General features: G+C 42.0%; 1 protein-coding gene across 1 annotated transcript in view; it reads right to left on the minus strand.

The window, feature by feature from the left end:
* ABLIM1 (actin binding LIM protein 1) overlaps positions 1-12010 on the minus strand; it is a 293279-nt gene extending 281269 nt beyond the window's left edge. The window contains exon 1 of the mRNA XM_087432658.1: positions 11882-12010. Within this exon, the coding sequence (XP_087288784.1) occupies positions 11882-11894 (13 nt within the window). The 5' untranslated portion in view covers positions 11895-12010. The remainder of the gene's footprint in view (positions 1-11881) is intronic.
* Positions 12011-12805: the final 795 nt, after the last annotated feature.

The following is a 12805-nucleotide window of genomic DNA, read 5'->3' on the forward strand; positions in this document are numbered from 1 at the left end:
CCTTCTACAGTCTTCCCCATCCCAGGAAACGGCATGCTCTCCTCTCAGTTGCCCCCCCAAAAATGGAGGTATCTACAACTCTCCTCTTTCTTTTGCTCCATGCTTCCAACCCATCAGCAAGTCCTATGAGGACTTCCTTAGAAATATTTCCAGAATAATGACTTCTCACCAGCTGCTCTCCTGCCATCTGGTTTAATCCACCATTTTCTCTTGTTTTGACCATTACAATAGCCTCCTAACTGGTCTTCCTGCATCTACCCTTGCTCACTAGTCTATTCTGCACATTGTTCACCAAGTGATCCTTTTAAACTAAATCAAATCATGTCACTACTCCGCTCAGAACAATCCAAGGGTTTTCAGTCTCACTCAGAGGAAAACTCAAGTCCACACAATGGCCTGCAAGGACCACTTTGACACCACTGCCCCCAACTCTCTCTCTGACTTTACCTCCACCCCTCTCCAGTCTACTCTCTGATCCAGCCACAATGGCCTCCCTGCTGGTCTGAGGACACACATGCAGGTAGACCTCAAGGCCTTTGCATTGCTTAGGTCACTGCCTAGAAAACCCTTCTACCAGAATATGCATGATTCCCTCACTTCCTTTGGGTCTCTGCTCAAATGTCATTTTATCAAAGAGGCCTTCCATTATCATGCCATACAAAATAGCACCTTCCTTGCCCTCTCGTCTCCCAACATTCTCTCTTCTACTTGCTCTTCTTTATGTTTCTTCATAGCACTTTCTCACCACCTGTCATGTTATATGTTTATGTGGTAAGTGGCTGTCTCACCCCAACACCTAGAAGAACTGGAGCACTTAGTAGGTGTTCAACTAATGCTTACTGAATGATCAGATAAATGAATACATTAATTATACCTACAAGGCTATCATTTACATAAAGTCTCTAACCACAGAATAGATTCTCCTAAAATAAATAGTAACTAAGGAACTGGTGAGAAAAATAAACCATCACTGATGCTCATGCTCATTACTCACTCAAATGCTTAAATGGATCAAAATAAAGATTCCCTTGTTTTACACAGAACAACAACAACAAAAATCTCCCTGGAATCCATTAGAGATTGCCAACCTTAACCTCTTTTCTATCTTTTTTTTTTAACATTTAAAAATTATGGCTTTTCCCCCTCCCTCCTTCCCCCAGACTCTGGGACTCGTCTCCTTCTGTTCATTCCTATTTGGAGCTGAAAGCCAGAAATAGTTGTTTACTTCATTGTCCTCATTTCCCTCCATTGTTACCATTCAGTTCTCTGGTGGCCACCCTGTGTGAATGTGTTTTTTTAAATGAATTCTCAATAAGCTGAGAAAGAAAAGCATGAGTAAAGACCCTGGACACAGTTTTAAGCAAACCATATTATAAGATATTTTCTTTAGGAAAAACTATTTATAAATTGACTCTAACATAGTTACAAATATACCATCAAATATTAATCTCATATATAATAATGTTAAAGAGCTGGAGGAAGAACACACTGTACAGAATAAAGAACTTTATTAAAATGTGAATAACAATAATTATGCACACAGAGTGCTTCCTTTTAAGAGCCTAAAAAAAATTATCTAACAAAGGACCAAAATCATATGACCTCTAATTAATCAGCAAGTAATTTTTGATTGACCCACAACGCTTGCTTTCATCTTTATTCTAATGCAGGGCTCCATAATACAAAGGTTTTTACCCATACATCTACTACATAACGACTTCCCAACCAAGTAATTATAAAACAAAACACAAACAATTTCTTTTTAGTGGTAAATGCATATTAGATAATTTTCCCAATAAAATAATACAATGTACTGGGGAAATAAATCTCAAATATACTAGCAGAAAGTCATTAAGTAGGTAGTGAGTTCAAGAATAACTATAGGTAAATTGAACTACGCATTTTAAAGCTGCTTTGAAACTGCATTAACTAGAAGAAATAGAGCCACTCATTTAAAATGACTATTGAGGGCCGGCCCCGTGGCTTAGCGGTTAGGTGCGCGTGCTCCGCTGCTGGCGGCCCGGGTTCGGATCCCAGGCGCGCACCGATGCACCGCTTCTCCGGCCATGCTGGGACCGCGTCCCACATGCAGCAACTGGAAGGATGTGCAGCTATGACATACAACTATCTACTGGGGCTTTGGGGGGAAAAAAATAAATAAATAAAATCTTTAAAATGACTATTGAGGGACCAAAGGTACTAAACATTTCCTTCCCACAATAGTTTTTCTCTAGATAATTTACCCCAATACAAGGAAACTATCATGTGAATTACCCAAAAAATAAAAAAACAAATATTCCAAAAATTCATTTGGCTTTGACTTTGTACTAAATGTTACTGTTAGTTTATAATAATTACACCTGAGCATACCAACTTCCCGTGAGAGACAACAGCCCAGAAATGCACTGGATTAAAGGGAAGGAAAGAGCCAGCCCAGGATTTAAGTTAAATTTTGATGTAGATAATATACAATGTAGCTAATACTACAGGCAGATATTCAGATACTGACCAAAATTCTGTCTTTTGAGACCAAGGAATACATTGAAACCAAAACACAGGCTGGCTAGAAACTCTACTAGTTAGGAAGGCCACAGTCCCCACCTGCCTGAGATAGCCGCACTATACACCTGTTGTCCCAGTATCCCATCTGGTTTAGCATTTCTCCCAGACAGAAGTATCCCATTTGGAGGATAACTTGTATGGTACATGTAAAATACAATATATATTTAAATGTGAGCAATAAATGTTGATCAGCCCCTATTTGCCAGCCTCATTCAATCACAAATTCTAAACCCTTTAATACTCCTCCACCCAAAAATCATGACAGTCCTCACCCCAGAGTGCTCAATAAATATTTGTTAAATGACTTCATTAATTAATATATTAGCATCATCAGTCCAGGGATGGATTTGGAATAAATCTGGCTACTCTAGGAAAGAGATTCAATAAATACTAGCTGATTGAATATCAGTGAGGAAAACTGAAAGATCAAAAGAGTTAACCACTGTCCATCACACTGATTTCTTGCTTGCTCTCAAGAAATTTTCAGATAAATGGTTGCCATTTCTGTTCCTTGGGAAAGGGGAGAGAAGAAAGCATGTATTTTCTTAATTGTGGAATCCCTGTTATATATAATATAAATTGCAACTGCACTAGCTTCTATTCCATTCTCAATAAAGAAAAATGTGATAATTCAATTTACACTAGCAAATACTTGTTACACTCAAATCCAATGTCTCTATTTTCAATTTTTAATAGTATTGTTTAATCTACATCAATCCCTCTACTGCTCTCATACTCTCTCTTTCTCTCTCTCTCTTTACCCTTAAAACAGTTTCCTATCCAGTTTGTACGTGAGTTGGTTTTGACCCCAGGCTGTTGTCTGTGACAGAATGATGACATTTGTGCTCTAGACCATGAGATATTCACAAAGGCAGCAAAGAGTATACCCGAACTTGCAAGGGAGAAAAGAAGAGCTAAAAATGGGAGTGCGCCAGTAAAGCCTACAGGAAACACAGGGCTTGCTTTATCCATGGGGTAGAGTCATAGGTGCCTTTTTAGCTTTGCCACACTGTCACCAAGATGGGTGGACAAGATGGGCTGCAGAAGACCACAAAGCTTCAAACTGCTTCTCAAGAGGTCCTTAAGGAAAGTGAACAAAACAAGTTCTTTTTGGCACAAGCTCCTATGTATGGCTAGTGCCGCACATTTTAATAGAGAACAACCCCACTATACTATTATAGTGCAGGCAACGTGTGCTGTCCATTCCTAGTGACATTGTAAAATTTAATGCGTATAGACAGCTGCATTTTCGATGATGTGTATTTGATTATGAACTCTAGGAAGGCTCAATAGATGTCTATGGGATGGATGGATGGATGGATGGATGGTGGATGGATGATATTCACAGAGATGCTGCTTTAACCAGGGTGAAGTGCTGACCACTCACATTCTTTTTCCTTTCTCTACCCAAGTGCACTGGAAACCAGGGATTAAGCAGATAATGGCAGCCACAGTGAAATACAGTTCAGGTCTTAATAAGCAGTATATAGTGACTAGAGCAACAAAATGTCAAAATGTATCAAGTAATTAGTACTACTTATGTCAACGAACACTAACATGGATTAAGTTAGAGAAGAACCTGAAACCACAGGCTCACGAAAAAGAAACATTTCTCCCATAAAAGACAATGAAGACTAATTTACCATCTCCAAGATATTGTTCCATAAATTTTACAAAATTTCTTCTTTCATTTTAAAGGGCTCTATGAATTAGTGCTGTATTGTTCCTCTCTAGAACTAAGGGAACTAGTGATGTACATGTAAAAATAGGATCCATTAAGAATGCATGCTTCTTCCTGGGGGAATGGCCTTGCTCCTTCCCCTTGCTATAGTCAAACACATTGCTTGGCTGTTCTGCATTCAGCCCTGCCATGTGCCAGCATTCTTAGTACTGGGATTTTCTAGTGTCAGGTACAAAACTAAAGATAAGGCTCAGATAGCCTAATCTTCCATGTGAAAGGAAACACAAGAGAGAGCTTTTGGCAAGATTTCTATCTAAATGAGAATTGTGGTCAGGAAAAAATGTAACTCACTGCAGCATAATTTGGCAACAAAATGCCATCTCTAATATTGTGGGCAAGTTGAACAACCAGGGATGAGTTATTGTGAATGTACCAAGGACAGACCTCTTGCTTCCCTTCTTCACATCTGTACTTCTCTATTGAGGAAAAGCCTTTGATGTGAAGGATTACTTCTTTAACACATCACCTCCGTCTTCCCTCTTCTTCTTCCCCTCCCCACTGCAAATCTCGTACCCTCACACTTCACAGACCCCTTCCTCTCCACACAGCCTGCACTTCCACTCCTGCATGTTGTCACCTCTGCTGTTCCTTCTGAGAGGAAAGCACATCTTTCAGTATTCTCCTGCCATTTCCTACTCATCCTTCAAGATCCACCTCAAATCCCATCTCCTTTGTGAAATGAAGCTGTTCTTGTTGTCTCCAGTCACAATTAGTTGACTCTCTCATACCAGTCTGATCATTCCTATACGATAATCTTTATCATATCTTTTTCCCGTCAGCTGTGTACATAACTTTACACACACACACACCCCTCAGTTTGAGTTCCTTTGGGACGGGGACTAACCGTTATTCATTTTGCATACCTGGTCCCTAATAGAATAAGGCATGCTGTTGCATTAAGTGATGTAAACTTCCAAATAAGGTCAGAAATATGCACATGTTCATAAAATCAGTTATCCAAAAAAGAATTTGATTAATCCTTGAAACACACACACACACACAAAATAACTTGGTACTTATAGCTTTAAATACAAAAACATATCTAAAATTGGTTTTACTGTTAATTCAAGGACACATATCAAATGTATTAGAATAGCTGCCTCTGGGGAAAATGGAATGGGCTTGGGAGATAGAGATAAAAACAAAACAATAAATAAATTAGACAAGAGATGGGCCTGATGACCTGGTGCTGATAGTGAGCCATAACCTGAGAAGTCTGGTTAACTCACCCTTCTCTACATGAGGTCCCAAAATGAAAAAAAGAAAAATGCAATTCTGTTCACAGATACAATGTGGGAACAATTCAACCTTCCAAAAATCTTTTCTGAAACATGATTCTCCCACATGTGAGATACTGATGTCCAAAACTATTTCTCTCATTTAAACAAAACCTATTTATTGAATCGGAACCCGTTTATTTTAAATGCAGAAAAGGGGCCAGCTCCATGGCTTAGCAGTTAAGTGCACGCGCTCCACTGCTGGTGGCCTGGGTTCGGATCCCGGGCGCGCACCGACACACCGCTTCTCCGGCCATGCTGAGGCCACGTCCCACATACAGCAACTAGAAGACTGTGCAACTATGACATACAACTATCTACTGGGGCTTTGGGGGAAAAAATAAATAAATAAATAAATTTTAAATGCAAAAAAGGACTTTCAGGAAGTGTAGTGTGTTGCTGTTTTGATTTTTTTGTAATATCAAAACTAATAATGGCTAAAGTTGACTTTAAAATATATCTTCTCCTGTCTTCAGTTTGATAAATTGCTTGAGAGTTCTATAACTGAAAAAGAAGAAAAACGATAGCTAATGTAGGGCAGAAAAAAGGCCCCCCATACAACACCAAATCCGAACTCAGTGTATTAATCTTTACAACATCACTGATAAAGGTAGAGCAATGCAGCTAGTGGTATAACAGGCATAGAGATACAGGAAGAAGTAAGAGAGAGAAGAAACAGAACAGAAGTCTCCCCTTTATCAACTAGCAGATACACGTTTGTAGATGTAAGCATCAACTACGGTAAGCTCAGGAAGTCAGCAAAAATCAGTGTAGCTCTGATTCCTATGGTCCCTCTGCACCACATTCTACCCTGACCCCCAATCCTATGCAAGAGCCACTGTCCAGCAGAGGGCTTTGCTGCTGCTCTATTAGCTGATGGCAGTCCTCACCACCTTCTGCCTTCAGCCAAAACTGTCAGGGACTCAGCTTGGACTGCAACCAAAACTCCTCATTTCAAAGTTAGGACATTTGAGACCAATCATGTGCAACCATCTCCCTCATTCCTGTGGTCTCAATGATGAAAAAGATGGAGAACCTCCATCCCTGCTCCCCTCTCATCCCTTTCCGCCCTTGCTTCTTCCCTCCTGCTGCACATCTCCCACCACTGACAACATTCCACTGTGCTCTCTGGAACCATAGTTCCTAGTAAACGGAAATCCCTACATCTTCAGCCTTTCCATAAAATGCCCTCTGCACCTCCTGACTCATCTGAGATCTGGCTCTCCTCTCCCTTGCAAACTTGTCACCCTGCACCAACACGCTTCCCAGGACTCACATACATCCTACTGTTCCTTTTTTTTTTTTTTTTTTTGGTGAGGAAGATCAGCCCTGAGCTAACATCCATGCCAATCCTCCTCTTTTTGCTGAGGAAGACTGGCCCTGGGCTAACATCTGTGCCCATCTTCCTCCACTTTATATGGGACGCTGCCACAGCATGGCCTGACATGCCCAGGCCTCCAGCAGTGGAATGTGCGCACTTAACCACTACGCACGGGGCCGGCCCCCCTACTGTTCCTTTTTCATGCCCCTCTCCCTGGAAAGCCCTTCCCTCCATCCCATCCTTTTTCATCTGGCTAAATCTAACTCATTCTCCAAGGAAATACCTCTGCTTTCTTCAAGAAGTTTCACCTGATCTAATGGGCCTTACCCTCTCCACCCCAACCTTCACCCCCTGAAGGCTGTATTTGGTGCCACTCTTTTGTATCACCAAAATACTCTCTCTCTATCCCATATTATCTCTCTCTTTCTCTGTGCACTCAGCATATATTTTATAAATATTTACATATTTGTCTCCCTGACAAAACTGCGAGCTCCTTGAGGGTATGTACTGGGTCCTAGTCACTGATTGCTGGCATATAACAGGTATTTAATAAATGTTTGCTGAATGAATGAATGAAAATCTATGTCCTGACTCGAATAAATGAAATGAATGAGTGGGGATGAAGTGGACATTTTTTCTTTATTGGATTTTTTCTCAATCTATTAAAGCTATATCTACTTGCTAGCAAGCAACACAAAGATGCACTCAAAGAAAAGCCAACTATCTTCTCTCCCCACCCTTGCCTTCAAGGTAACCACTGTTAAATGCTTGGTGTGTACTGCTGTATGATCTTCTCTATGCCCATGGCACACACACATATGCATACATAGGGATTTTTCTCAGTTTACAAAACTGGGATCATATATTACATACACTTTATTCTAAAACTTGCTCTTTACACTTAACAATGTATCACGGCCATCCCTTCAGATCAACACAAATGGATCTAACTCACTTTTTCTATAGCTGCATAATAGTCCATAGTATGGATATACCATAATTCAGTGACTCATTCCCCAACGGATGAACATTCAGGTTGCTTCCAGTTTTATGGAAGCTCTGAAAACAAAGATAGCAAGACTGATCTAACATTTCTAGAGCACACACACTTGGAGGTATTTCTCTGCCAGTGCAGTGGACTCTATCCACACACCTGGACCTTTTTCTCAAGACTCAGCATCTGAAAAGCTAGTAGGCTCATGAGTGATCTCTTCTGTGTACAGTGCCTGTTATCTGCCATGTGTCCTGTATGGTATAGGTATTTAATATTTATTGAATTGAACCAAAAACTAAGCAGATAGAAACTGCCTGGAAGGATATACAGGATGCACTGTTTACCATACTTAATTCTGAAGATTTGGTAGGAAGGGAGTAAAAATAGGGAATTTTCATTTTTAACTTCATATACTTCTGTTCAAATTTTTAATATATTACTTTATAATTTAAATATTTAATATATCCATTAATATGTTAATACAACATATTTTTATTATAAACATAATAAAATATATTGATAGTGAATCTTAATATATTACTTTTATAACTCAAATACAGCTTTTTTCAAAACCTGCTGGATGATATAGAACCCTGAATTAGAAGAAACAAGCTCTAATTCAACGGCTCCCAGGTCTGCCTGTACACAAGAATCAACTGGGGCTTATTAAACATTCAGATTCCCAGGTCTCTTCCTGAATATTCGGATTCAGTAGATCTGAAACAGAGCCCTAGTATCAGTATGTTAATAAACACTCCAGACGATTCTTACGATTCTGCTCTAATCTAATGGTCCTTAGGACTAGCTGGGGAGCTTTTCACATATATGAATTTTTGGGCTCTGTCTTCAGAGTTTACGAGCCATTAAATCTGGATTGAGGCCTGGGAATACACATTTTTAAAAGGCTACCTAGGAGGATTCTCCATAGGTTTGGAAACTCTATTCTAAGTGTTATAATTTCCTCTAGTTGGTAATTCAAAAATCAAGATAAGATGGCTCAATTTTGGTCTCTAGTAGTAAAAATACAACACCAAGTTAAAAGTCTTTGATGAGAATATTATAAAACACTGCAAGATGGGAATGTCTTCAGTTGCCCTATCATGGAATTAAAGAATGTTTTTTACTGTTAGTTTGAATTGTGAATTGAATTTTAGTACTCTGTTTATATCTTAAAGAGCAGATGAATTAAAGAATATTTTTCTCTCTAAAATTTTTAAATAAAATCACTTTTCTTATGGGATTCAATTGCTTCCAGTGTTTTCAATTTTTAAAAAGTATTTCCACCCATACCATACCCTACAAGCCTAGATATTAGAAATAGTAGAGATAATTTTTAAAATCAATGATATTTATCTTTCCAAGTGTCTAAAGACTTTCCTATTTATAAGTTAGGTATTTAAATAGACACATTAACACATTATCTCTACTTTCAGGAGTATAGATGAGAGCAAATACTGAATATGAGAACCATAGTAAAGCTCACAGTTTTGACAACATCTTCTATAAAAAATAAATATCAAACATTTTTCCACACAAGCTCAATTCAGTAGCTACTCTACTAGGCCCTCTACTAATCACTTAGAATTGTTTTTTTACAAATCGATAAAAATAAAAGTACTTCATAAAAACATAAGAAAAATCCTCAGTCATTGGTAATACCTAAGAAGTTCTGATCCTCAAAACTGGAGTAGAAGCAAAGAGGATGGGAATATCAAATTAACATCATCAGGGCTCAGCAGCCTTGCTTCCTTCACTCTGTCCTTACCAAACGCCCATCAAGATATTTCTAAATGTATTGGGAATTGCAAGTTACTCATTAAGGCCATTTCCTTTAAATCTCAAGTATAGGGCATTTTCTCTCTCTTCTTTAGTAAACCAATGATTGGGATGTTTACTATAATATTCAAAGGACTGATAATCGAGAGGCAGTAAAACAAAGCAGATGTGATCAGAAGTCAGACAGACGTAGGTGGAAATCAGGATCTGCCACTTACCCACTGTTTGAGCTCAGGCAAGTTACATAATCTCTCAAAATTTCAGTTCCTTCATCTGTGACATGGGGAGGTAATAACAGTATCTACTTGATTCGGTTATTGTGAGGATAAAATGATATAATACATGAGAAGTGCCTGACACATAATAAGTATGCAATTACCGATATTCATTATCATGTTTATTTCCCCTGCAATATTAGTCAGACTTGAAACTGTTACATGCAAGATTATCAACATGGAGTTTGAAGGGCAAACAAGACAACTGAGTGAAATGTCTATGTCTGACTCCAAATCATCCTGCTTGAAACCAGGTTCGAAAAGAAATATTTGAGAACTAAGCCCCAGTCCAGGGCTGTAGCCCTCTGAATCACTGCGCCATCTTCATTTCATATTGTCAGATAAATACATGAGACCCTGTAATAGAAGGTACCAGAGACCAGGGGAAATTGGGGGGATTACCTATTGAACTTGATGCTTCTGAGGACATACCAAGTTCCCAGTAGTTACTTGGCTCCTACAGTGTGCGAGGTATCTACTAAGGGGTTTGGGTTGTGTAAAGCCAGATCAGAAGTGGACTCTGACCACAAAGAGTTTTACAACCTCTGAGAGATATTCCCCACATGTTCCCTGTGGTACTTAGGAGAGAGGTTAGGACCGAAAGCCTAGGATTTAGAACATAGCTCAGAGATTGTATAGCTCGAGTCACTCGGAAGATCCCATACACACACCCAGTCCCCTATAATCATATCTGTTCCAGCCACTTTTTTCTTTCTCTAATATGCACAAATCATTAGGTATCATTAGGCAGGGAGTATCCCAGGGCCCCATGTCACTTCTGTAGCCCAGTATCTACAGACATAAATTCTGTCATTCCACCCAGCCCTTACCACCCCATTTCCAGGTACAGAACCAACCAACCATATTGCCAGATCAACAAAGACAAGTTTTCTTAAAAAGGAATTTAAACATTCTGGATGGAAATTACTCTATTCGTTACATGCCCCGAAATGAACCGTGAAAAGCAGCACTTAATTATCCAACACATGCTATTAAATTCCTAAACTTTCCCCCTCCGCCCCCCAAAAAGGCATGGTGAACCCTTCAGTTTAAAAAAAATAACTCTGCAATTCCTCTTACAAGTTTCAGGGTATCAAAGGGGTGGAACTTACTGCTTTGCAAAAACACTTTCTAAAAATAATCAATATTTTCCTTAAACGCTTATGGCAAAGCAACCAAGTCACTTCGTTTTAACTGCTGGCAAGCTGCACAATGACTTGATCTCTTTAATATTTCACTCATAGTAGCAGCCACTGAGCTATGACTAACCCACTCTCCCCAGCATCACCACTGGCTCCAGATGGCAAGAAACACATTCCCTTCACTCTTGCCTGAAAAGCAATTCTGATTTTTTTTCTTTTGCCCAGTTTCACCTGCAGTAATTGTTTTACTCCAGAAAGAAAATGGGGGGGGGTGGGGGGGGAGATCGATGCAAAGAGAAGTACAGGTAGGGAATTTACTTTTTTCAGTGGGGTGTAAGCACTGCAGCTTTAAATCTTACTGCATCAAGCCCTGGATTTCTTCCATAATTGAGCTGCAAAACGGTAACAAGAAAGGAGGAAAAAAAAAAAAATACCTCTTCCTCCCTCCTGGCCAGCCCTTCAGGCCGCTCCCCAGCAGGACAGGCAGCGGCGAGCCCATCCCCCACGCCCTCCCAGCCCAAACGTGCAGCTTGTGCAGGTGAGCCCGGCACCGACCTTGACCCTCAAGCTTCGCCCACATCCGGGGATCAAGGTCACGGGCGACGGCTTCCTTCCACCCGCCAACTGCTCAGAGCCCAGGGATCCGATGCCAAAGTTTCAGGCCAGGTGGGGGCCAGCGCGGCTCTCGCAGCCCCTCGCCCTCCCGCACCTGCCCTGCCCGGCCAGGTCCGCGCCCTGCCCCGCCGGGCCTGGCGCGGGGTCCGTGGACGGTGCCCACCTGGTCCCCACTCACCCCTTGCGGACATGGTTCAGGCAGCAGGGGCCGAAGCGGAGAGAGCAGAGGAGAAGCCCGGCAGGGCGTGGGGAGGAAAATATCCCCGAAACGCACAGCGGCGCACACGCGCCCGCCGCCGGCCGGCCGTGGAGAGGCGGCTCGCGGTGCCCGGACGCCTCCCGCAGGACACCTGGCCGCCCGCTCGCTGCAGCGCGGCCCGCGGGCGGGGACGCGGCGGCCACCGGGACGGCCGCCGGGCGCGGCCACGCTGACAGCCGGCGGCCCGCGCTGGGCGGGGCCCGCCTCCCCCGCCTCCCCCGCCCGCCCGGCCGGGCCCCCCGGGTCCAGCGGCCGCTGGGGACGCGCCGCCCGCTCTGCCGCGGCGCCAGGCGGGGCTTTTGTCCCCGAGCGAGGTGGGGCGTGCAGTAAGGGTCTGCGTCTTCCCCTCCCCCGACCCGATTTTTAATTAAAAATAATAACTAATGATAATATTGTTGCCGTTATTAGTGGCTTTCCAGCCTCCTTTGGTGCCAGAGAAAGAAAGCAAGAGCGAGGTCTTCTGTTCCTTCCCCTAGGTGATGCCCTTGACCGGAGGGGAAGACCACCGGTCCCTGAGGGGGCTAGGCTGTCAGCGGCAAGAAGGCCTTGGGCCGTCCGCACGCGAGTCAAAGCTAAATTAGCGACCAAGGAGCCTCTTCGAAGTCAGCTGGGTGGGATGGGTGGGGCTTTTCTTCCAGCTACACTTGATGTAAGCTCTAGAGAGCAGGGACCACTGCCCAGCAGCGTGTCTTGAGTCAACAGACACTGAAAGAACGTCTGTAGACATATTTGATTCATTCTATCAACTCTGAAGTGTCAGGCTGGGCTGGGCTGGGCTGGAGAGCAGGGCGAACGAACCCTCTAAACAAATCCACTTTTTCTATACATCAGGGTAAAAACAAG

Source organism: Ceratotherium simum, chromosome 6 (assembly GCF_057802395.1).
Source record: "Ceratotherium simum simum isolate JZ-2026a chromosome 6, ASM5780239v1, whole genome shotgun sequence".
Taxonomy (NCBI): Eukaryota; Metazoa; Chordata; class Mammalia; order Perissodactyla; family Rhinocerotidae; genus Ceratotherium; species Ceratotherium simum.